The sequence below is a fragment of the Leptopilina boulardi genome, unplaced genomic scaffold, assembly GCF_019393585.1.
Source record: "Leptopilina boulardi isolate dan_hultmark-lab unplaced genomic scaffold, ZJU_Lbou_2.1 LbouV2_318, whole genome shotgun sequence".
Lineage (NCBI taxonomy): Eukaryota > Metazoa > Arthropoda > Insecta > Hymenoptera > Figitidae > Leptopilina > Leptopilina boulardi.
The window spans coordinates 376,043-402,866 of NW_026137883.1; the positions used below are offsets into that span (position 1 = coordinate 376,043).

Sequence of the window (26,824 nt, forward strand, 5' to 3'; positions counted from 1 at the left end):
TTAACAATTAAACTAAAAATAAAAACTTAAAATACTAATAATCGCAGCTAAAAATTCTGTCTAAATTAACAAATATAATAAATGGAAAACAAAAAAGTTTCCAACAAGATCGCTACTCTTTTATCAACATTGCACCTTTACAATAATTTTTTTGATTATTATTCTGTTTAAACTATGTTCATATTACAATTGATTGTAAAATAATATTAATAAGTATCATATTATATGTAATTATTATATATTTTTAATGATTTTTTAAAATTTCATTTAATTAATAAATTAAAGAAACAGGTAATAATCATTAAAAATTTATATAATCATTAACAAATAATATAATACACAATTATTAATATTGATCTTCAAAAAAATTGTATATTCGCAAAATTTCACCATTTATAATTAAATAAACATTTACAATAAATTTTCTAACGTTTAATTAAATATCTGTTTTTGGTAACTGCAGTGAAAAAATAATAGTGAAATTTTGCAAATATTGCAATTGATTTGGAGCAAAAAAAAATTTTCCTACAATTCCATTTACATAATTCATAATATGCAGAAAACTTTGTACGAACACCTGAGAATTTCACATTCTGCTCTAATTATTTTCTACTTCCATTGTTCGTTAACGCCTCAAATTTAGGCATTTTAGATTATTATTATTATTGTTATTATTATCATCGACATTATAAAGAATAACGGAAGAAAGCTTTTATTTGCTTTATAGACAAATACAATTTTCTGATATGAAATTCTAACAATAGACTTTTCTATAATATAAATGCTCTAAATATCAATCAAGGCCTCGATGAATATTTTCAAGGTCTTTTGTTTCTTTTTTATTTCTTTATTAAATGTGAATAAATATATTTTCAAAAAGAAGTCTTTTATAATTTACATTAAGAGAAAAATTATTTTCTTCTGCTAAGAAACATTTAGTTGTATAATTTTTACAACTAAAAGCACTTTTGATATTTTAACTTTGCTGCAAAATTACAAAAAAAAAAAAAAAAACAAAATATTTTAAAGATAAAATAAAATACTTTTTTTCTCATTAATGTAAAAATTCTCATACCTGGAAGATTTTTTTACAGTAAATATAATTTTTTTTTTAATATTTTTATATTTTGAAGCACCAGATAATTTACGCGATATTTGAAAAATCTCTTTAATAAAAACAGATAACTGATCACAGACAAGCAATTTTTCGAGATGCATTGCATTTCGAATTCTATATAGTTTAATATATCATAATTTGGTTTATTTATAAAACTAAATAGAGATGGAATGTCTATTGCAATCCTCTTAAAAATAAAAATTTCAGATTTTATAAAAAGAAAAAGATATATATATATATATTAAAAAATTTGTGCTACGTTGATTGTTTTCTCTTTTTTTTTCAAAAAAAAAAAAAAAGAAAAAAAAAGAAAATAAAATTAGAATTTTATCATAATGAGTGTGAAAGTAAGGTCTCCATTGAATTTTTCCTTTTTTTTTTTTTAATCTACGCATAGTAAATGAGTTCTCTCGGAAAAATTCAATTGAGACTTTCTTTCACATCAGTTTTGCTAAAAGGTACTGAGAGCGAGTCGATCAAGCGGTAAACCATTCTCCACAATGAGAGTTTGTCTATTGGAATTTTGTTGTCATCATCTGCGACCACGACTCCATGGTTGTTCACTCGCTGAGGCAAACAAAAGATAAAAGCAACTTGCTGACATATTTATTCCAGCGGCTAACCAAAATACTGTATGCCATCGAGCCAAAGTCTCCTGTCAAGAGCAAACAAAAATTAAATTAATGGAAAATTTTCGCAAAAAAAAAAAATTCATTTTTAACCAATTTAAAATTAGATAATATTTGCCTTAATCCAATTGGATTTTCAAAATTCATATAATTATTTAGAATCATAAAAGAAACGTAAAAAAAAAAATTCAAAAGTAAATTTTTTACTAAAATTTTGGAAAAATGTTACCAACAATAAATAATAATTTACTCACATGTCCCTCAACGATAGTTCCAACAATATAGGGAGCCAAGAATCCACAAACATTTGCAGCAGCATTTGTCAAGCCATAAAGTGTTCCTGCGAATTTTGGCGCGAGGGCAATGTGATTCATTTGATTTCCAGCATAAATTGCACCATAGAGTGAGCCTAATCCTGCCAGCATGACCATCACGGCAAAACGATCGCAAACTGCCCAAATAACACCAATAAAACTAAGACTAGGACCCAATGATCCAATAGTATTCCATAATTTAAACGACGTCAAAGGACTGATAAGTCGTCGCGCCAATAAAGCATCGGCAAATGTTGAAATTACTAAACCTAATATCCATGCCGTTAAATATGGTAGAGCCGCAAGTAACATATCCTTTTGCATGTTCATGTGTAAAATTCTATCCATAAAAGTTGGCAATTCCGTGAGAAGAATATAGAATGCCCATGATTGTCCGCATTGCGTTATCATTATCGCCCACACTGGTAGTGATGTGAAAATCGAACCCCAAGGCACTCCATTGTCATCCTATTAATTAAAGCGAGAATTAAGCCAACGATTTTTTTTTCTTTCAATTTTTCAAACATTCAATTAGTTTGATAATTTTTCTTACTCTCCAATAATTATAATTAACTAAAATTAACAAGATTACGATAATAATTTTTTTTACACTCGTTTTCCATTTTTATCTAGGTATGTATTTATTTACATGACGTTAAATAAATGATTTTTATAAATCATTTATCGTTTAAGGATATGCAAAAAAAAAAAAAATTCCTAAATTAACAAGATTATGTTTTCTGTAATTTTGAAAAATAGAATAAATTTTAGAAATTTTTCAATCGCAACAAAATCATTATTTTTTGTTAATTTTTATAGAAAAATTAATCTTATTTCGATTTGAATATACCTATATTTTTATTTTATTAATTTTTATAATTTCATGATTAATTAATATTGATATTTTTTCTAGTATAATATAGTTTTGTACAAATGAGTTTCTTTAGTTCATACGTTTGAATAAATAAATATGTAAAATTTCTTTTATTTTCAGTATCATAGCTAAATTAACATTATCTTTGCAATAATTTAACAATAGAAATATAGAAAATCTTTCCAACTAATATTAAAAAAATTTACTTACAAAATGTAGAAATTTTTCACTAACAAACAATTGTTTTTTTTTTTTTAAATACATATAATTGAATGTTTTAAATTAAATTTTATTCAACTTAACGAATTAATATTTAATAATGTGAATTAATTTTTAAATATGATAAATTTTTTAAAAATGTTATTAATTCAAAAGAAAATTAGGAGAATTTCCTCATTTTTATTTATTTATTTTTTTTTAACTAATGTGAAAAAACTTACATCGTCTTTCGGTTCAACACAAGCTTCAATGTAAGCCTTCTCCTTGGGATCGATTCGTGGATGAACAGCCGGCGAATCATAGATGAAAAACAGCCAAAAAACATACCAAACAATTCCAAGACCACCAAACAAATAGAATGCTAAAGGCCAACCGCCCCAAAATTCCAAAGAACAAAGCCATCCGCTCAATGGCAGTGAAATAATCGTTCCAAAATTGGATCCTATAGAAAAAATTAATTATTAAATTCATATTTTAATGAGAATTTTTAAATTATGACCTATTTCAACTTTTTGATATACTAACAATAAAATAATATTTTATGACACAACTGATAAAATTGTAAATAAATAAATAAAATTCATATAAAAATTTTCCTAAGCAAACTAATTTCTATTTAAAAAAAAAAAAAAATTATTCTTGTGAAATTTAATTTCTTCATACCTGCGTAAACAATTGCTGCAAATTTGCTTCGTTCTAAAGGTGGAACCCAGTGAGCCAACATACTGTGCATCGCGGGAAATGTAACACCCTAAAAAATTAAATTATTCTATGCAATTATTTCTCAAGTTTTAATTTATATTTATAAATGAGTAAATAAAAGAAAAAAGGATAACAAAATTTTATTAGAAAAAAATAGTAGACTAGAAAATCAAAAAGACAGTTTAATGAAAAATTTAAAAAAATGTAAAAAAAAACATTAAAAAAAAAAAAGAAAAAGTGAATTTTACCTCAGTGAAACCTTCGGCAATTCTAACTGCTAAAAATGGATATAATCCCCAATATGCAGCAAATGGACTGACAACAGTTAATATTGCAGTTAAAAACACTCCCAAACCAAAAACCAATTTTCCACCAATTTTCTCCGCCATTCTTCCGCCTGGAACGTTTGTCGTTACATAGCCAATGAAAAATGCGCCTAAAATTATACCCTGCGTTCTTTCGTCCCAGGCAAATTCTCCAGGACTCTGAAAATATTTAATTTTCAATGAAAAAAAAAGTCTATTTTAAAAATTAATTATTTTTTATAAAATTGCCACAAAAGTCAAAAAAAAAAATCAGGAAAATGTTAAAAATCAAAGTGTTCAGGGACAATTAAAAAAATTGAACACAAAAAAAAAATGTAAAATAATGTTAAATTTTGATATAGGTGTCGCGTGAACAACATGTTTTTTTTATATTTAATTTTGTATTAAACCAAATCAACTTCTGAGCCGAAAGGCTGAAGCTTAATTAATAAATAATAATAATAATTAAAAAAATTTAATTCACCTTCAATTTATTTTATGTATTTTGAAAATATTTAAATCACTTTGAAATTTAAAATCAAAAAAATTAAATTATTCAAATTTTGTAAAATAAAATTTCTAGTTTAAACTATAATATAAAAATCTCAGACATGCAATTAAAACTTTTGACTTTTTCTATTTTTAAATGATTTTAAACTATAAATTTTAAAAATAATTCAATTATCGAAGAATTTATTCAAAATTATGAAATAATTATGTTTTTTTTTTAAATAATAATAATTTAAATTATATTTTTGTAAAATAATTCAATTTTCGAATCAATTGAATTAGAAGAATTTGTAATTGAAATTTTGTAAGATGTGATTGAAAATTTGGAAAATAATTAAATTTTCGAATAAATTGAATGAGAAGAATTCTAAGTAATTGAAATTTTGTAAAATGTGATTGAAAATTTGGAAAATAATTAAATTTTCGAATAAATTGAATGAGAAGAATTCTAAGTAATTGAAATTTTGTAAAATGTGATTGAAAATTTGGAAAATAATTAAATTTTCGAATAAATTGAATGAGAAGAATTCTAAGTAATTGAAATTTTGTAAAATGTGATTGAAAATTTGGAAAATAATTAAATTTTCGAATAAATTGAATTAGAAGAATTGTAAGTAATTGAAATTTTGTAAAATGTGATTGAAAATTTGGAAAATAGTTAAATTTTTAAAATGAATTTCATTAAAACTTTTGAAAATATGTAATTGAATTTTTTTTTTTGAGAATTTAAATTGTTTCTTTAATAAGGTTCATAATTTTCATTTATCACAATTTTTTGTTAAACAGAATTCACATTTAATAAAAAAAAAAAAAAACAAAATTCAATAAAATCAGGAAAAAAACATAAAACATTGTCTGTAAGTCAAGGAAAATTATAATGAAAATTTTCTTTTAACCCTCCATTATATCATAAAATATAATTGGTCTATAATATTTTGATATTTATAAATAAATTATAAAATTTCTAAATTTTTTAATTAATTCTTCTACTATTTTGTGCAAGAAAAACAAAAATACTTACAGGTGGTGGAATTATTGAACCATTTGTAATGGGGTTAAAGGGACAAACATCAGATGTGTCATTATCATTGGAATGTGGAATTGCAGTTTGATTAACCATTGAGACAATTGCAACAGACAAATTAACTCTCATGGCGTAAACCAATGCAAACCCTAAAAAACCTAAAAATCCCAAAGTGTATCTTGCTTTGACACATGATCGAATATCTTCAGGAATTTCTGCTGGAATCAATCCAGTTTTGTCTCTATAATCCACTAAAAAAAAAAAAAAAGAAAAAAAATACAAATGAAAAAAAAATCCTTATCAATGTTTATACAATAATTGTGTTTTTAATTAAAATCTAATTACACGCATGACAGAGGAAAATAATTTATAAATTTTGCAATAATGATAATATTTATTCTTGAAATTTTTTTGTTGAAGAAATTAATAAAAATAGAGTACAAAACTTGAAATTAAAAAATATATGAATTACGTAAAATACACAAATAAAGCGAATTTCAAGAATAATTATTAAATTTCTCGAAATGACGCATTATATCTGTTTCCAATAAAACAGAAATTTTTTTAATTCGACAAAATCATTATACGATATAATAAAAAAATATATTAAATGCAATGTACATAATAAAAAAAGAAAGTGATTAGAATCCTGAAAATTGATATATTCGAGATGATATATTTATATATATGAATCATCATCCAAATATTTTGTTACTGTTATGGGTATTATAAAAATAAAAACGCATATTCAAAACATATGATATCGGAGAGAGTAGAGGAGTGTAGAAAGTAAACAAACCTTTTTCACGAAGATCATCATTTTGATCTTCTGAAACACTTGCATCGAGAACTTCCATGATGTTTCAAATTTCTGAATGTTTCTGGAGCAATAATTTTTCTCACTATCGTTCGTTCCAAATTACGGCTACAAAGGTTTTTCTTTCTCTTCCGCTTGCTTCCGTTGTATGACATTCACTGACAATCTATACATCTATACACACTCCTTCTGCTGTGTTCGTAACACCATTTTCTTTGTGTGTATATACATATTGTTGCAATAAAGTGACAGCTGACATTTATAGGTTAGGTTAGTTTCTTATTCGGGTTTAAAAAAAAAAAAATTGAAAAAGCAACAAAATCTAAGTTTAAAATGTTTAACCTTTATTTTCATAACATATTTATATATGTCTTTTTCTTTAGATTTATATATATTTTGAAAAATTTGAAACTGCTTACACTGTTAAAATTGTAAAACGGTCGCTGGAAATTACCTTTTTTAATGCCATATCTTCATTGCTCAATAAAGCAATACTTTAGTACTTAAAATAAAAATTTTCAATTATCCAATAAATATTAGACTTTTTATTATTATTATTATTATTATTGTCAAAATTTGAACTTCTTTATTTCAGAAATTGCTCGCGTCAAGTAGGGAATCTAGTTTATCGATCACAAAGAGAACGTAATTCAAATTCAATGATTTCATTTTAAATTATGAGAAAAAAATATTAATTAAACATGAATTAAAATAGGTAATTTATTTTAAAACAAGAATTATTTGGGAAGCATTTTGCTATTATATTAATAATGAATCTAACTACATTGTATAACTGTTTAATTCTAAATTCTTATTACATATAATAATTATTTATGTAACTTTTATCATGAACTACTAGTTTCTGTTATATATATTTTTTTTTAAAAACATTATACATATAGTTTTTTAATTTTTTAAAGAATATTTTAGCATTATAAAGTTTTTAATAATAAATTATTCTTTATAAACTCGTTAAATTATGTAAACTTGAAACTTTATTTGAACAATGCAGGAATTTCTTATCTATTAGAATTTTAAATATACGTATAATTAAAAACATTAACTACTTAACTCTTCTAATTTCAGTGTTACATTAAAGAAGTCCCAGCATTATATTAATGCTTTTATTTTAATTAAAAATAATTGTTTAAAAAAAAAAAACGACGTTTTTCTTTGGCATTAATATTAATTTCAAATTTACGCTCGAAACAAGTAGTGACCATTTTTTTCTTTTAATTATAATATAATTAAAATTAAGATTTTTAAAATTTAAATAAAATGCCAATTTTGCTTTTATATCTAACACTTGTTTTAAACTGGTTTCTATTCATATAGTTTCATACAAGTTTAGAATGTTAATACAAGAAACTGAAAAGACTAAAAAATTTAATTTATAATTATAAATTAACTTTTTAGTTTATAATTTTTATTGGTTACTTAGTATTTTTCTATATCACTCATTTATTTATTATTAATTATTTAATTTTGTTGATAAAGAAATTTTTTTTTTTAATGTAAAACAAATTTTTATCTCTATCATAAAAAAAATTTTTTTTTTCAATTTCAAGTATTAACGGCAAAAATAATCGCAGATTAATAAATACCTTAAAAAATTTTATTCTTTTCCCTATCGATTTCCAAGATAAAATTTTTCATTAGCGAGATAAAATTGAAAATTTTGGATAAAATTGAAAAATCCCAACACGATAAAATTGATAAGTAGATAAAAGTGTAATTTTCATTCCTTTCTTTTTTTTGCTGGGCGGGAATTATAGGAAGTGGAAAAATTCTAATTTGGCGAGAAACAAATGAAAAAAAAAAATAAATAAATAAACATTGAAAATTTTTTTTTTTTTTGCAAAAAGTATAAATGTTTCTTTATCAATTAACAAAATCATGTATCAAAATATAAGTAACTCGATTTTTTTTTGAAATTATGGCTTTTCAAACAAATTACAAGACGCAAGATCGTAACAAAAAATAAAAACATAATCTAATTCCTACAATCCGCTCATGAATCGTAAATATATATATATATAGACCATTGTACTTTTCCGTTTCGTCAACGATTAAACAGTCCAATATAAATTAAAGCGGCAACCGCTTATCCCGCCTTAAATAGAAAATCTAATTATAAATTAACTAAGTCTATAAATGGCACATCTCCTACCAATCATACATTTTTTCAAATAATGTAAATGTAAAAAAAAACTAACATAGATCAATGTTTAAATTAACGCGCAAAAGGTAGTTTTAAACGCCAATTGGACTGTTGTAAAAAATTTAAACAAAAATAATGCTGCTCAAAACGGACAATACGGATTATTCATTTTAAACTTCATCCAGTTCCAAGAAATCTCATCAAATAATTATTAAAAAAAAAAAAGAAAAAGAAAATGCGACTCGTAATCGAACATTTTTTTTCAAGAAAACTTATAAATCTCAAAAAACTATTATTATCATCAAATATCAATTAAACAAATTTTTTTCATTTTCAAGAGTTTGTTCATTCTTTTTTTTTCTATTTTTTTTTTTTTTTTTTTTTTTTTTTTTTTTGAAATAACAAAATTCAGAAAAAAATTAGAACTATCGAGAATTAAGATTTCTATAGAATCCGGCGTAATTTATCATTAATTATCAGATAAAAAAAAATATTGTCACTATAAAAGCCAACAATCGAGCGAATCTTGAATTTAATTAATGAGGCATGATAAACAAGTTACCCACTAATCACTATGTGTGAGGAACTTGCCAACTCTACTTTTTTTTTCTCTTTTCAACGATTTCACGTATAAAAAAAAAATCCACGAGAGATACTGTCCCGTTATAAATGCATAATAAAAAAAAAAAAAAATATATATTGTCTTGACCGTAATTTCTATGGATTAATTATCCATACTTCTTTTTGTCGATCGACTTAATACCATTTTGTTTTTCTCCCTTCCATTATAAATCTTTCTTACTCATTTTTATCACTTAAACAATACTGATAACAAAAATCTCGTTTTAAAGATTTGCAAAACTAATCAATTTCTAAGGACCTATTGTGTTTTTTTTCGTCAAGACTAGCTGCCCGCAGCTCATTGCGATAAAACTGAGCTTTTTTTTTTTTTTTTTTAACTATTATTATAAAGTAAAAAAAAAAAAAAAAAAGGAAAAAAATTCAACGGTGCAATGTCTGTATACAAATAACTAGTCAAAACAAAACTGAAAACGTGATAATCTTAAGAAATCACGAAATTCTTCCTTCTTATCCTTGTGTTTTCTTTTGTTTTCGTGTTTACATCACATAGAAAAGGTGCTGGAGTATCGTGTGATAGCACCATAATTTGGTGTCATTCCAACCATTTGGTTGCTTTTTGAATTACGCGTCAGTGGTTCGTGCATTCGCAATGCATCTGTTGAATGTTGCCATTGCCAACAATTTCGACAGAAGTAACGGAAGCACATCTGCAAATAATAAATAAGTAAATAAATAAAATTAATTTAAAAAAATTTTTTTTTCTTTCTATACTCTACATTTTACACACATTGTATATTTAAAAATAAATAAAAACAATTAAAATAATAATAATAAAATGAACCAATAGTTTTTTTTCAAATGCAAATTTGTTTAAATAAAAATTCTCTTACATAAATTAACATTTAGTCAAATGAATATTTATTTAAATGCAAAATTTGTCAAACGAAAGTTCATTTTAAAAAAAAAACATTTTATCTCTAATAATTGGATTGTTTACTTATACTAAGCATTTCCTCGACTTTGATTTAATTATGTATTAATAATAAAAAAAAATTGATTATTATTAAGTTTCATATATTTTTAAAATTGCTTAAACAAATTAGTTTGCATTCAACAGTTTAAGAATTAAAAAATTAAATGATAAATAAATTCTAAGAATTTCTAAAATAAAAAGAATTTGAAGGAAAATTTTAAAACGCGAACAGTTTGAGGAAAACATTACCAAAAAAAACACACGACAATATTTGAGAAAAAAAAATCAAATGAAGAAAATAATTTTTTCAATAAATTTAAAAAACTATTGCTACAGAAATGAATGAAGAAATAAAAATATTTCAAAATGGAAGGAAAAATATGTTTAAAAAATAATTTAAAAAAAAAAATTAGAAACAACTTTTGAATAAAAAGAAAAAAAATTTTAATTACTCTTACCAATTCTCTACAGAAGTATGGTCCTTGTTGAACTGAGCACACAGAACACAGAGCATCTTCGATGTAGGGATCGACTTGAACCTTTATGGAAAAAAAAACAAAGAAAAATTATTTATTAAAGTTAATTTATTTATTATCGTTAACATTTAATTCTAACTTGAATTTACCTTCTTTGAAAATTTAGCTGTCTTTATGTCAATAAATGCTGCGGACACGGCATTAATGTATGAGCAAGTATTGTCAAATGTTACGCGGGCTGAACCTATGGGATATCTGTGTTTGTCTGTGTCAATACCTATAAAAAATGAAAAAAAAAAATTACCTTTTAGCTTTATATATATATATAACAATTAATTACAGTAATCACAATTTGTTTTTTAATTATTTGCATTGACAAATTTTCTAAAATAAACAAAAAAAATAAGATACATGAAATTTATTTTCTACAAATTTTATTTTTAACATATTTGTAAAAATTAAAATTTTTCGTAACTGTAAAAAAATTAAATTTTGCAATAACTCGTATAGAATAAATTTTTATGAATAGTTAAAATTTGTAAAATTAAAATTCTCAATTTAATTAAATACCAGCATAAATAACTCCATCAAAGAGATCGTTCATAATCAAAGCGAGTGCAGAGGCAGTCATCATTCCGTGTAACGCGCCAACAAATACAGTCTTTTGCGGATCAAGTTTTTGAGACGACGACATAATGTAGTTACTTTCATTTAGTGCCCATGGAATTATTTGTACCTTAAAAATAGATGAAATTTAAAGAAAAGAAAAATGACAAAAATTGACAGAAAATAAAATAAAATGAAAAATAAATCAAACAATAAAAAAAAAAAAAAAATACCAAAATATTTACAAAAATTATGAAAATATTTAAACATATTTCAAAATAAATAAAATTTCATTTATTTACATCTTTGGACTTCATTCTCTTTGACGAAATTTTGTAAAACCAGCTGCTACCGTTTCCTAATTTATGTGTGCAGCATGAAAGTAAAGTCTTGACCTAGGCATAAAAAAACATGTTATTTTAATATCAATATTAGTTAAATTAAATTTAATAAAATTGAAAGAAAACGTTTAAAAAGATATTTAAAAAAAAGAAAAGAATGAAAATAAATTTAAATGTTTGCACCTGTTTCTCGGATTCGAAAATAATGTAAACATATCCCTTTTGTGTTGGTTGATCTTTTCCAGGCCATTCAATGCGAATTGAACCAAATTGCTTGAAAGCTGCTACCAACATTGAATCGGTAATATCCCAAGGTACGCCACCAACGAAAACTTTGGGAGAGTAGCCAGTTGGTTTTTGTGTTCGCGGCGGTAAAACACCTCTCCAAGTGCGTGTAGCCTCACACAAAGCTAAGAAAAAAAAACATTTCTCTTGTATAATTAATTTAATTAACTAAATTATTGTTAATTATTTAAATTCATCATAATTTGATAACAAAAGATTAATAAACAAAAAAATGACAAAATTAAAAATAATACTAATTTAAAAAAAAAAATAGAATATTAAATTTTTATTTCAATAAAGTTTTTTTTAAACTGAATTCCTACTTAATACTAAACAAATTTTTTTATAGAGGTAACTATTTATCTATAATTACATTTTAAAAAATGTTTAAATTTAATCAAAATTTTTATTTCTTCGAATTTTGAAATGTCAAAATTCTCATTTGATATAAAATTTTTAAATCATCAAATTCTAATTTTTTTGAACAAATTCTGTCACAAATTTAAAAATCAATCAATCACAGTTTTCTTAATAATTTCTGATTGATTAATTGCAAAAATCAGTATAAAATGTTTTTAACAAATGTGGAACTTTTAGTGAGAAAAAATAATAAAATTTAACAAAAAATTTTTAAGAAATGTAATTTTTATCTTTAAATTTTATGCTAAACTTTTAAATGACAAATATTCATCCATAACAAAACATTCAACAGAAACATTTAGGTGTGCGAATATAAAAATTAAAAAAAAAAAAAAGAAAATAACTTTCGATAAATTGTCAATCGAATATTCGTCAGTAGCTTAATAAATGAATTTTGAATCTTAGAATGTACAAAATTAAATGCAAAAAATATATTTAATAAATTTATTTAAAAAAAATGTTCAAAACATTTTATTGTAGACAACTTTTTGATTTAAATCATTGCAGCCCTGCAAATTTTTAAATTTTTAATCAAATTTTAAATGTTTATTTGAAATTTTTTTTTTTGTTGAATAAAAGTAAATATTTGTTTAAATAGAAGTTGGGTTAAAAAAAAAATTCTATACCATATAAAAGACTTTGTCAAATGAAAATTATTTTAAATAGAAATTCAGATAAATAAAAATTTAATTAAATATAGGGTAAATGCACTAATTGCGGCGAGATTCGAGTCAAAACACCTTTGAAATAGAAAATTCGACATTTCTATTGTATAAACTCAATTTAAGACTTATTAAACTTAAAGCTTATGTTATTAAGATATTAAAAAAAAATTTTAACTCTATAAAAATCGATTATTTAAACAAATATGAGAAATTAAAACTAATACCGTAATTTTCTATTGCGGCGAGTTTGTATCAGTTTCGGTGTATCAATTTCGGTGACCAAAATTACGTGTATTTTGAAGATACTTTGCCCGCCGAAATTGAAGCCAATGGAAATCTTAAAAATGTTTCAATTGCGGCGCGGAAAAAAATTTGATCTCAAATAATTAAATTAATAATTGTTTAAATGTGCATCTTTATAAGTATTTGTATCAAAAAAAGATTGAAATAATTTTTTTTAATCATTTAGCAACAGTTATATTAAATATAATAGTAATAATAGTTATTTTTTATGAACGCGCCGTAATTGGTGCACTCGCCGTAATTAGTACACTTACCCTATACAAAATGTCTGAAAAAATTCAAGAAATTCATGAAAATAAAAATGCGACTAAATATAAAGTTTGTTTAAGGAAACATTCAAATGTTCCACATTCATATATTATAACTTACCAGCAGCATTTCTGTGGCATCGCGCTGCTCGATCGAGTGACATGTAAAAATCAGGAATCGTTGGTTGCGGTGAACGTAATGACATCATGTGTTGATTTGGTGTTGGGCAACAGCTCTTTTCCGAATTCAAATAAGAATTAAGAAAACTGCCAGGATGCTGTTGAGAGTGATGATAATTTCGCGAATGATTGTGCAAATGATGATGATGGTGATGCGGCTGATGGGGCACATATTTTTTCACAGGCATACGTTGAAACGCAACAACTCGATTTCCCGGACAATCCATTTCCGAAGACACCAAAGAATTCAACGATGGTGGATAACATTGATGTGATGATGAATTTATTGACAAACACGTCTGTGACAAATTAAATTAAAAAATATATATATATATATTTAAACAATTTCATATTTATAATTTTTTTTTTATATTTTAGCAAAATAAAGTAAAAAGATGAACTTTTTCTTTCTATTAATAGATATGATAAATAAATTTACCTTTTAATCAATATTAAAGTGAATTATAGAAAAATAAAAATCTTTTTTAAATCATTAATTTTGTAAAATAAAAAAAATATATATTTTATCTTAAAAATAGAAAAAAATGTTTATTATTAAACAGTTGAAAAAAAGAAATTCTGAACTTTTAAAATTATCAAAATTATAGAATTTTTTTTAACTGTATTTAATAATAAAAATTCACTTTTTAACAATTGCTAATAAATTATTTCTAGTTCCTTACATTTTTTATTTTCTTACATTATCAATTTTCCTTTCTTTGAATTTATTATTTGTAATATAATTAAAATGTTTGCTCAAATTTACAAATTGCATTCTTAAACTTTTGAATTATTATCTATAAGTTAGTATGAATTAATAATTTTTCTTTCAAATATATAAAATTATCGAGTTTCAATTAAAATTTAAAAATATCAAATCTATAATACTAATTGTGAAGACTATTTTTAATATTGAATAATTGGAAATTCTTTAGCACCCAGCTATTGATAATCGATGCGTTGAAAATGCAGTATATATAATCATTAAGTGATATTAATAGTATTAGCATTATTAAAATTTTAATTATCCAATTTCATGATATAATTCATGTGACATAAATGAATTGTCGAAAGGAATATTTAATGTTAGAGAATATGTAATGCCAGAAATACCATAATATCGGAAAGTGAACCATCCATGCTACTGACCCCGCTCGTCTCAGAATCAGCTGGTGAATTTGATCGAGATCCATTGCAACCAATCACGTGTGGATAATCCAAAGTTGGGCTGCTGCAATCACTAAAATAAAATAATATTAATAATTTACGATACCAACAAAAAATATTAACAATTTAATTCAAAATTATTTGAAAAATTTTCTTTTTTTTTTTTTTTACCTGTAAGATGGAGAGCCGCGAATTGGTCTTCCATAGTAAGAGGAATTAATTGGAGACGGTGGTGAGCCCAAATATTGATGTTGTGAACGATTTGATGATAATGGAGTGTTATAAGAGCTGCTAGACGTAGGAGGATGAAAAGAATGTGGATTCGAGTAGAGACTTCCTGGTGTACCAGGTGTTGACACCGATGTTGGTGAATGCAACACTTCTTGACCAATTGTTGAATTACTTCCGTGTCCACGATTTTCGTCCAATTGCTTCTTTTTTTAAAACAAACATTCAATTAAGAAAATTTTTTAATTTCAAAATTTTGCAAAAAAAAAAAAATTATGGAATTTTTGAAAAAAGAATTCAAGGACCACTTTCGGGATTTTCAATATTTTAAAAGTCATTGAAATTTTAATGATTGAAGGAAGTTATACTTTTTTTCCATCATTTAAATTTAAAGGATTCAAAATAATAAGGTGGTAGTAAATATCATTATTTTAGAAAATTTTATAATAATTCAAGGTTTTATTATAAAATTCAAGGAATTTCATGGATATTTCAAGTTTCTAAAAAAATTGAAGAACTTTTAAATGATTTCAATGTCTGATGATCGAGTAATGTTACAAAAATTTTTTTTTACAACAAAAAAATCATAATTATTTGTTTAGAAAAATAATTTGCCTTCTAAATCGTTGATTATAAACGTTGTAAACTTCATCGATGTATTTTTTTATATTAAACAAAAAAAAATACAATACTTAATTGATTAAATGTAGGAAAGTAATCTAAAATTAAATTTGATAGAAAATCTAATAAAAATAATAATAAAATAAATCATTTTATAATTTAAATTGTAAAAAAGGTTGATTTATTTTAAAAAATAAAAATTTTACTAAAAAAAAAAAATATTGTGAATATTTAATAAAAAAAAGTAAAAAAAAATTATTACCTCTTATTACAGTTTAAACATTTATAATCCGAGAATTTATACAATGTAAATTATTCTTGACATTTTTCTTTCATCGTACAAGAAATAAAAAAATTTAATTCAAAGATAAATTATTGTTAAATTTTTTTACATTTAATAGTGAGGAAAACTTTTCTATAGGAAATTATGATTTAGTGAGATTTGTTGGCTCAAATAACAAAATATTTGGCTCGACAGGATAACGCGAGCTCTCTTTCTCTCTCTCACCTAATAACACACGTTTTTCCTGTTTGAATTATTTGATGTGAAAAATTGCAATTCTTTAGGATGACATTTTCCTTTTAGCATCTTTAATATGCCATAAAATAGACATTCACTCAATGTTTGGGACAGTTTTATATAAAACACACACAGGAAATAAAGAAAATTGAGAATGGCAATATGCACTTGGCACTGTGACAAATATTCATCTTTTGAGTTACATTTTCAAAAATGAGGAAATTACTCCGATTAATTTAAATGAAGAGTCAAAATATTGTAATTTAAAGAAAATGAAATAAAAACAAACTAAGAAATTTTCAAAATATTAATAGTACAGATTTCAAATTAAAAAAAAAACCACTCTATTTCTAAAATTTCCAATATTATACTATTTACAATTAGAAAAAAAAATCTATTTTCTCAAATTTGAAAAAATAATCGTAATAAAATTTTTTTTATAATATCTCCAATTTTTTTTCCGATTCATTTTTTATTTCATATATATAACAATTAAATTTTTTCATCTCACTTAAATGTAATTAAATAAAAAAAAAAAAAAAAAAATTATAAATAATAAAAATGAATAAATTTCGATATCAATTTGTAAAATTCTTAAATCTGTCAATATTTGTAAATGAATGTGTATTAAAAATATATAATAAAGTTTTGAAAGAAAGTTGGAGAAACTCCAATGATATGATCATAGTTCAAGTTATTACATTGGCAGAAGTCATACATTTCGAGGTAAAATGTTTTTGCTTATATCGCGACTAGTATTTTTATTATTACCAAAAAAAAAGAAAAAAAATGCAATATTTACATGTTGCCAGAATCAGAGAAAAAATAAATTCTACAGTCTCTTAACTTCATCGTTGAAAAATATGTGAATCTCGAGCTCGACATAAAAATATGAAATAAGGAATAGTTTCGTACTGTTTTTCTTTTATTTTTTTTTTTTTTTAGTGGTCTTTAACTGCAAATAAAAAGTTAATGGTCAACTTTTGTTAAAGGACTGACACTTAAAGAAACTATGTATTGGTACTTATTGTTCAAATAAAAAAGCAAGCGTTGGCTACAAAATTTCTTAACGTTTGCAAGATGACATTTTAAGGTACTTAATTTGAAGATAACAAAAAGTTTCTAGATCAAATAATTTTAAATTTGTTTTTCATATTAAAAAAAAAGTTACACTAAAAAAATGATTTAATAAAAAAAAATAATAATTTATCAATAAAATAAATCAATTCAGAAATTTATTCGAATTCATTAATTTTTTTTTTTAATAATTCTTTTTGAATTATTTTGATGTTCAAAATATATATTATTGATGTTGAAAAGAAGAACTGAATCAACATTTATTAAATAAATTGTGTAAACACTGGCCTCGGATCGACTTAAAGGCACAAAAAAAAGTTGAAAAAGTTGATTTTTTTTATTTTAACAAAAATATTTAACAGATTTTTAAATAAAATTTTGTTTTTAAATAATAATACTTTTGGAAGAGTTAAGGTTGAAATTTTTAGAAAATGTAATTGTAATTGTAATTGAATTTTCAAAGATTTACAATTGAGATTTTTTAAATTAATTGAATTTCAAGTGATTTTTAATTAAAAATTTTTGATGACTTCACTAGAAAATTTATTAGAAATTGCGGACAAAATTTCAATAATTTGAAAACCATTTTTCATTGAAAAATGGTTTCAGATAGTTGAATTTTCAAAGAATATTATAAAAATAGTTAAAAATAATATAATTTCCTTAGAGTTATAATTGCAGGGTGGCCGCAAAATTTTATTTTCAAAATTCCCTGACTTTTCCCTGACTAAAAAATTTTTGAATTAATTTAACATTCTGCATTGCTGATTGAAAATTTTTTTAATGCTTTTTAAGTAACAATTTTATTCATAAAGAAAAAGATAAGATAATTAAACATTGTTTGTTAACAAAATTTTATTATATTATATTATATTATATTATATTATATTGAGCTATATTACAAAAACGTCTAAATAAAAAAACTGAATTAAATCAAAATTCCCTGATTTCCAGTTTTTCCCTGACTTGCGGCCACCCTGAATTGAAATTGTTAAATTTAAAAAAATTTTCAATGGAAAATTTTAGAAATAATTAAATTTTAGAAGTTTTTAAAATCAAATTTTTGAAAATAATTGAATTATAATTGAAATTTTGGATAATATTTCAATTTTAGTTGATTTTTGATTGAAAATTTTGATAATAATTAATTTTGAATTGAAATTTTGAGTAATAATTGAATTTTATTTGATTTTAAATTGAAAATTTTGAAAATAATTGAATTCTCTTTGATTTTGAATTGAAATTTTGGGTAATAATTGAATTTTAATTGATTTTGAATTGAAATTTTTGAAAATAATTGAATTTTATTTGGAATTGATTTATGATTTTGAATTAAAAATTTTTGGTAATTTTATTTTATAATATTTTTAAAATTATAAACAATTGTTAAATTTCATAAAAAATTTTATTGAAAAATAATTTGAAATAATTGAATTTGTAATGAATTTCATTAAAATTATTAATAATAATTAATTTTAGTGAAGAATTTTAGTTAAAAATTTGTTAAATAATTGAAATAAAGATTATCTGAAGAAGATTTGCATTTTATACTAAAAAAAAAATATATTTTATTTAAAAATTTTTTTTTTTAAATGTAAAAAAAAAAGTCGAAATAGTCGCATTTTATTAAAATAAGTCGAAAAAAGTCGGAACTAATCGAAAAAGTCGTATAATCTGAGGCCTGTAAACATGAGATTTTAAATTGAAACTCAATTAAAATTAGATTTGTAATTAAATTTAAATGCCGAAGGAAAAATTTAAAAAAAAATCTAAATAATACACAATTTGCAATACAAGAAATTAAAACAAATGAACCTAGCATAATAAAAAAAAACTTCCAAAAATAACAAACTTCACTCAAAAATGACATCACTTTTTTCGTCACTAAACAAATTTTATTTTTGTATAAAATTTACTCTCAAATTGTTTTTGCGAATTTGAAAAATTTAAAAAGTTCTTCGTTTGTATTTTCTTTATGTTATACTTATACAGCTTCTCTTTTTTTTCTAGAAAATAAATAACCAATTTAATAAATCATACTTTTCAAATTGCAATTTTTTTTTAATTTCACGTAAACAATACTTACTCATGTAAACGTAAGAATTACAAAAAAAAAAAAAAAATTACTGAAATTGAAAAATCAAACCTGATAAGATCCCGATGGTGACTGATTAAAATTTTGTCCATAATGTTGATGATGTCGATATCCTGTTGAGTTACAGTTTGATTGTCCACTCATTAATGATCCTCGTGGTAATCCCAAGCCAAAAAGATCGGAAATCGACATATCTGTTGAAATGAAAAATTCTTTTAAATTTTCTTCTATATCATCACATTATCGTAGCTTTATTTCACAATTTAAGATGTGATACTAAACAAAAGAAGATTGAATAAAAATTTATTTAAAAAATTTATTTTCAATGACAGATACTTCAAATGATTTAATACAACTTACATTTTCCAATTTTGCTAAAGTACGCAACGTTTATGATAAACGATTTTTAAAGAAATAATTTTTAGCCTGAAAAATATTTCTTGTACTTTTTTATTAATCAACAAATTATAAAAAATATTTTTTTAGGTAAATAATTTTATAATTTTCCATATTAAATAAAAATTTGATTTCTAATCGTTAATCATAAATGTTGCATACTTCATCATGGTAAGTCACATTCAAAAATATTTAATACATCTTAATTATTTACTTTTTTTTTACCTATTTCTTTAAAAATTTTATTATTTAAACAATTTTTCTATTATTTCATTAAACTTTTTTAATTTAAACAAATTTTTTTTTATCATTTACCAATAATCCATAGAGTGACTTATTTTTAAAAGTTTAAATTGCGTTTCCAAAATGAAAGGAAAAATTTAACTTTTAATTTCATTACACTGTAATTGCAAACAATATTTTTATTTTAATGTGAAAAAGAAAATCTAGAATTTCTGAAAACATTTTTTATTCTTATTTTTTAAAATATATATTTTAAATTGTAAAATTAAATTAATTTTTAATTATAAAGGGACAAAATTTAAGACAAAAAAAGAAATCAAATCCTGTTTATACAAAAATATACGAGGATATAACACAGTAAATAAAGAGTCCTATCTTTAGTCAGACGAAATCTTGAGTTACTTCACTAGTTTAACGCCTGTAAAAAAAATTCAATAGGAAGGTGGCATACTGACTAACTAAAAATACAACTGGGTCGTATGAATAATTTTCTGATACTCTTTTGTAACAAAGAATGTAACCCAATTCAAAACTATAAATTCATTTATTTTTTATTATTTAATAACAAAAGGCTTATATTCACTCTAGAGATTACATTAAAATCAATTCAATTCGAATATCGTGCAGGAGAAAATAATTTCAAAGAATGAAAGATTAATATCGAATTGTCAGTTTTAAACGTAAATAATTCATAAATTTCAATTAAAGAACAAAAATAAACTCGAGAAAAAAGTTAAAAATATAAATCAGACGAAATAAAAGCGAAAGAATAATTGAAAAATATATAATTAAAAAAAAATTATAATAATTTCCTTAAAGCAAATGGACATTATTTTTTTATTCATTTAGAAATTAGAATTGTTAGGTCAATTTTAATTGAGAAATTATTCTTTATTGAACAAAAAAATTGTAACTAATAAGATGTTACAAATTTATTTTTTTGTAATTTTTATTATAATAATTAATTGAATTATTACAAGAAGGGAGGACTAAAATTTTAATATCATTGAAATTTACGTTATGTTGACAGGTTCCAATTTCATTATTTAAAATTATTTAGAATCTAAAATTATTCTACTCATTTAAATTGGAAAAAAAATTACTTTTAACCATTTTAAATTATTTATTCTTCGAAAAAAACCCAAAAATTTAAAAATTTATACGATGATTTGAAATCATAAAGAAGTAAGTGAAAAAAATTCTCGTTGAAGAATAATGAAAATTGTGGAAGAAGTTGTATTTTAAAAGGATCACTTAAGTTTAACAAAACTTAAGTTCGTTTACTCAATTCTTTTTTTTAGTCATTATTTACAACCAGAGAAAACCATATTTTATTTTAAAAAGTTGAAATTAAATAATTTTTTACTGTCTTAGAATTAATTATTTTTATTTAAAAAAAATATATATATTTTTTAATTGCAGGCCTCGGATCGACTTAAAGGCACAAAAAAAGTCGTTTTAGTCGATTTATATTCCAAAAAAAGTGGATTTGTTTTTTATTTTAACAAAAATATTTTACAGATTTTTAAATAAAAATTTTTTTTTTAATAATAATCCTTTTCGAAGGGTTAAAGTTGAAATTTTTAGAAATAATTAAATTTCCAAAGATTTTGTTAATTTTCCGACAATAATTAAATTTTACAGAATTAAAAATAATTTATCAAATATTTTTAGATAACATTTTTTAAAAGTAATTGAATTTTTAAAGATTTTGCAATTGAGATTTTTGAAATTAATTGTATTTCGAGTGATTTTTAATTAAAAACTTTTGATGATTTCACTAAAAAATTTATTAGAAATTGTAGACAAAAATACAATAATTTGAAAAACATTTTTAATTGAAAAATGGTTTTAAATAAGTGAATATTCGAAGAATATTATAAAAATAGTTAAAAACAATTGAATTTCAGGACAGTTATAATTGAAATTATTGAATTATTAAATTTGAAATTGAAAATTTTGAAAATAATTAAATTTTACTTGATTTTAGATTGAAATTTTTGAAGATAATTGAATTTCAATTGGAATTTTAGATAATAATTTAATTTTATTTGATTTTGGATTGAAAATTTTGATAATTAATTTGTAATTGAAATTTTTGAGAATAATTAAATTTTAGTTGATTTTTAATTGAAAATTTTGAAAATACATGAATTTCAATTGAAATTTTAAAAATAATTGAATTTCAAATAATTGAATAATTTATTATAAATTACAGACAAAAAGTGAACTTAAAAATCTTTTTAATTGCAAAATGCTTTTAGATAATTGAATTTTCGAAGAATATTATAAAAATCATTAAAAATAATTGAAGCTTTTAGATTGACATTTTTGGAAATAATTGAATTTCAAAAGATTGTGTTAAATTTCAGACAATAATTATTATAATAAGAGAAATTTCTAATGATTTCTGTTGATGAAGAATATATTAGAAATTACATAAAAAAATTGAATTTCAAAAGTTTTTAATTGAAAAATGCTTTCAGATAATTGAATATTCAAAGAATATTATAAAAATCATTAAAAATAATTGAAATTTTTGCAAATAATTAAATTTCAAGTGATTTTAAATTAAAAAAATTTAGTAATTTTATTTGCTAATTTTTTTTAAAATTATAAACAATTATTAAATTTCATAAAAATTTTAATTGAAAAATAGTTGAAAAATAATTAGATTTCTTATGAATTTCATTGAAATTTTTAAAAATAATTAATTTAGTGAAGAATTTTAGTTCAAAATTTGTTAAATAATTGAAATAAAGATTATCTGAAGAAGATTTGCATTTTATACTTAAAAAAAACGTATTTTGTTTAAAAATTTTGTCAAAAAAATGTAAAAAAAAAGTCGGAAATAATCGAAAAAGTCGTATAATCCGAAGCCTGAAAATGTCGAAAATTATTATTATTCAAGTAAATATTTTAAGTATTTCAAGAAAATCTTGTAATTTCAACAATTATAAAATTGGTTCATTTATTATTATTATTTTTTTTTATCAAAACAGGATATGCTCTTTTTTTTAAATTTTCTCCCCATTTAATTTTTTTTTTTTGCATCAAATTAATATTAAATGGATATTTTTACAAATTTTTGTTAATTCTCTTAATAAATAAAATGGTTATTATCTAATAAATTAAATTAATTTAATTATAAATCAATGAAACATAAATATTTTCGTACATTAGTAATTTTTCAAAATAAGATACAATTTATGCTTTAAATAAAATATTCCTATATTTTTAAATAAATTTATAATATACCATTTGCAATGTAAATACTATTTTGTAATTTAAGTTTTGAGAAAAGTGCAAAAAAAAAAAAAAAAAAAAAAACAATTTCCCGATAATTTTATTAATTTGAAAAAATGCAAATTTCCAACTTACCATCCATACTTGAGTTCTTTGACAATGAACAAGAATTGTCATGATTTGAATGAAACGACGATGAAGATGTTGGTAAATCGAGCATAAGATTGCTGATTGATTGAAGCTGATGCATGTGATCGCGTTCACGTGTTTGATGCTGCATTTTATCCCGTTGAAGTTGTTCGCGTTCAAGTTCACGTTCCCTTTGTTGAAATTGCAATTGTTCACGATCACGATTTGGATGTGGAACCTGCATTTTTTCACGTTCAAGTGTCGATTGAAGAAGCGACAATGTTGTTTCACGTTCTCTTGGTGTTTGCAATTTTATTTGATCGGCATTTCGTTCTCGTTGTGAAATTTGCAATTGCTCCGATTGTTGCAATGGATCACGTTCACGATGTGCAATTTGAAGATTGTCGTGAGATTGTAGTTGCAAATTTTGTGTATCACTTCGATCTAAAAGAGGCTCCACTCCAAATACCCCATCGGATTCATATGAGGATAACTGAAAATAAACATTATATTATGTTAATAAAAAAAAAAAACAAACAAACAAAAAATCACTTTTTATTTCACATTAAAATAAAAAATTTTATTCTATTAAAAAAAAAAAATCATTTCATTTTACGTCTGTTTTGTTATTAAATAATTTTTTTGATTAAAAAATTTAAATTAAAAAATAAAAAAAAAACAATTAATTTATTTATAATTAATTAAATTGTCTGAAATTAATTAGATCTAAAAAGAAAGTAATTAATTCTAAAATTAGACGAAATTTTCTAATTTGGAAATAATTAAAGACTATTTTGAGAACGATAATTACGTTTAATTAGAATTTGTTTACAAAAGGAATATGTATATTCGAAAATGAAAATCAGACTAGACACTTGGAAACATGAATAGACAAAAAGCTTATATTTCTGGAAATTTAGGCGTCAAATTTTCAAAGACCATGGAAACGTGTGTTTACAATGAAATTCCAGGAAAATTCAGTTTTCCCATATGACTATTGTGAATTGATTTTTCCTCAATACTTCTTTTCTTTTTTTTTCTCTATACAAAATTTTATTTTCTAATTAACTGGGAAATAAATACAAAATTATTGGTATTATAATATAGTTTATTTAAGAAAATAAGTTCCTAATACCTATAATAATGTACAAGGTGTCAAAAAAGAACGTCGATTAAAAATAAAAAAAAAAAAAAAACTTTTTTTCACACGGAAAATAAGAAAATTTTTTGCTCATAAATTTTTTTTTTTTTTTATTTTTGCTAATCAAGAAACGTTGCAAAAATTTTGTTCCTGAAATAAATTATAATAATTTGTATAGAAAAAAAAATATATTTTATGTTCTAAATCATTCATCATAAACGTTAATTTCATCGACGTAAAAAAGCTACAAATATTATAAATATTTTTTTTTTTTTATTAAAATGAAAATAAAAAAAAGTTTTAATTCTTTTTTAATCCAGTACTTTAAATATATAACTTTTTTTTTTTACAGTGTATACAAAATATTTAAAATTGAAAAAAATTTCAATAATTTTGAAGATATTTTTTTAAATATCCAATAATTTATGTTATTGAAAAAAAAACTTCAAAGTTTATTTTTATTATTTTAATAAAAATTATTTAAATGAAAGCAAAAAAAAAAAAAAGATATTGAAAAAAATTCATTTTCTTTGCCTAATATTAAAAGATTTCTTTTTTCATTAGACCAGTAGATAGAAAAAAGACACAAGTAATAAAATAAGATAATAAATCATGTACCAAAAAAATATACAAAATAATGTAAAATTAAAAAAAAAAAAAAAAAAAAAAAGAATAAATTTTCCCAAATGTAGAACTTTTATTTCGGAAAAAATCAGAAATGACCTTGAATATAATAAAATGAAACTTTATTTTATTCGAGAGAATTTTTTTTTTTAGAATAAGTATTTTCATTTCTTTTTCTAAAATTTCTTCGAGTCCCTGTCCCCCCCCCCATTTTTTTGGAACAAATTAATTGTTAAAATAGTTAATATCTATTTAGTTTATATTCAATTTATAACTGCGCCATAAAATAGTTGATTACGAACATTTTGTGAATCGCACTACCTCATTAATAATAGGTTCATACTTTGGGTCGTGTTTACAAACACAGTATCACGTATACCAAGCTTAGAAGGTACAGTTCTCAGAAAATGATACAGAAAAAAAAAATTCTTACTAATAGTATGAACGTGGGAAATATTTCTTGAAAGAAAATTATCTGTCAACCAAAAATTTTCAACTGAAAAAGAAATCAAGTTGCAACCTGCAATCTTGCATTCAAGAAATGATTCATCTAATCGTAAACAGCGATTACGAAAAGAAAAAAATATGTTTTATTCTAAAAAAAAAAAAATTACATTTAGAAATGAAACTAACTTCACATACCTATTAAGATATCGAAAAATTGGATTAGATTTCTACGTAATTATTTTGGAGTTAAAAATTTAAGAAAAAACGTGGTTTGTCACAAATGTTACTTTAAATTAACGAAAATTTTAAACAAATTTCAATAAAACAAATTTTTTTTTAAAAATTTATTTCTCAGAATTTATTTAATTTATTAATATATTTATTTAAAAATAAACAATAATAAAAAAAACAGAATTAAAAATAAAAATTTGATCTTTCTCACCTGTTGAAATAACGATGGCATCTTGATTTCTTGACTATTTTCTCGGCAAAAAAAATAACTTTTTTTCTTTTGGAATGAACAATTTTGAAGTGAAAAAAAAAATAATGGGGATCGTAATAAATTAATAAATATTTAATTTAAGGACAAACAAAAGGGACATAGAAAGGAAAAAAAATGACGACTTTGTGAACCAGTCGGACCCTTTGAATGGGAAAGAGGTTCGGTCGTTTAATTTCCGCACCAGTCCATTTATGTAGATTTTAGTTTTCTAATGACACTATGTCGGATCCTTTTATTTCCCTTAAAATATTTTTTTTGCTTTTCTAATTCACTTTTTCACTATAAAACTTCTTCGCGTTGTCGTTTCTTGCCGCGAACTGAGGATCCAAAGCCCATCATCCGGCCGGCGAGATTTGGCAAAACGTGCTTACAGTGTTGCCAATTGCTGAGATAAGAATTCTGTGCGCCAAATTCTCTATAAACTTTTTTTCAAGAAAACATTTTCAATTACTATACATTTGCAAAATTAAAAACTTCTCTAAGGGATTTTACTATTTTTTTCATTTATCACGCCTAACGTGAATTCATGTATTTTATAAACTTTATTTTCGAGAAAAACAGTAAAACTTCCATCGGCATTTATTTGTTTACATGGCCAATCAGAGAAATGCTCAAAGCTCTCAACCAATCATCGAAT

The 26,824-nt window shown here is 22.7% G+C and overlaps 2 protein-coding genes across 5 annotated transcripts; both read right to left on the reverse strand.

Annotated features, from left to right (window-relative positions):
- Positions 1–50: 50 nt before the first annotated feature.
- Positions 51–7,117, reverse strand: LOC127284083 (sialin). Of its 2 annotated transcripts, XM_051309379.1 has the most exons (8): positions 6,966–7,117; positions 6,494–6,763; positions 5,692–5,945; positions 4,104–4,340; positions 3,817–3,904; positions 3,375–3,595; positions 2,001–2,528; positions 51–1,772 (listed from the first exon to the last, which is right to left on the reverse strand). In XM_051309379.1, exons 2-8 carry the CDS (start codon positions 6,549–6,551, stop codon positions 1,650–1,652), a joined length of 1,509 nt encoding a protein of 502 aa, XP_051165336.1. In that variant the 5' UTR covers positions 6,552–6,763; positions 6,966–7,117; the 3' UTR covers positions 51–1,649. The 2 variants fall into 2 exon arrangements, with proteins under 2 accessions (XP_051165336.1, XP_051165335.1); XM_051309378.1 differs by having other exon boundaries at positions 6,494–7,068.
- A 1,903-nt stretch (positions 7,118–9,020) lies between these two features.
- Positions 9,021–26,542, reverse strand: LOC127284080 (cytoplasmic polyadenylation element-binding protein 1). 3 transcript variants are annotated; one of them, XM_051309375.1, is made up of 12 exons: positions 26,128–26,542; positions 23,480–23,966; positions 19,511–19,653; positions 15,090–15,349; positions 14,865–14,991; positions 13,693–14,050; positions 11,834–12,060; positions 11,612–11,704; positions 11,274–11,439; positions 10,853–10,980; positions 10,686–10,766; positions 9,021–9,961 (listed from the first exon to the last, which is right to left on the reverse strand). In XM_051309375.1, exons 1-12 carry the CDS (start codon positions 26,146–26,148, stop codon positions 9,797–9,799), a joined length of 2,256 nt encoding a protein of 751 aa, XP_051165332.1. In that variant the 5' UTR covers positions 26,149–26,542; the 3' UTR covers positions 9,021–9,796. The 3 variants fall into 3 exon arrangements, with proteins under 3 accessions (XP_051165332.1, XP_051165333.1, XP_051165331.1); XM_051309376.1 differs by having other exon boundaries at positions 14,901–14,991; positions 15,090–15,352; XM_051309374.1 differs by having other exon boundaries at positions 15,090–15,352.
- Between the last annotated feature and the right edge of the window lie 282 nt (positions 26,543–26,824).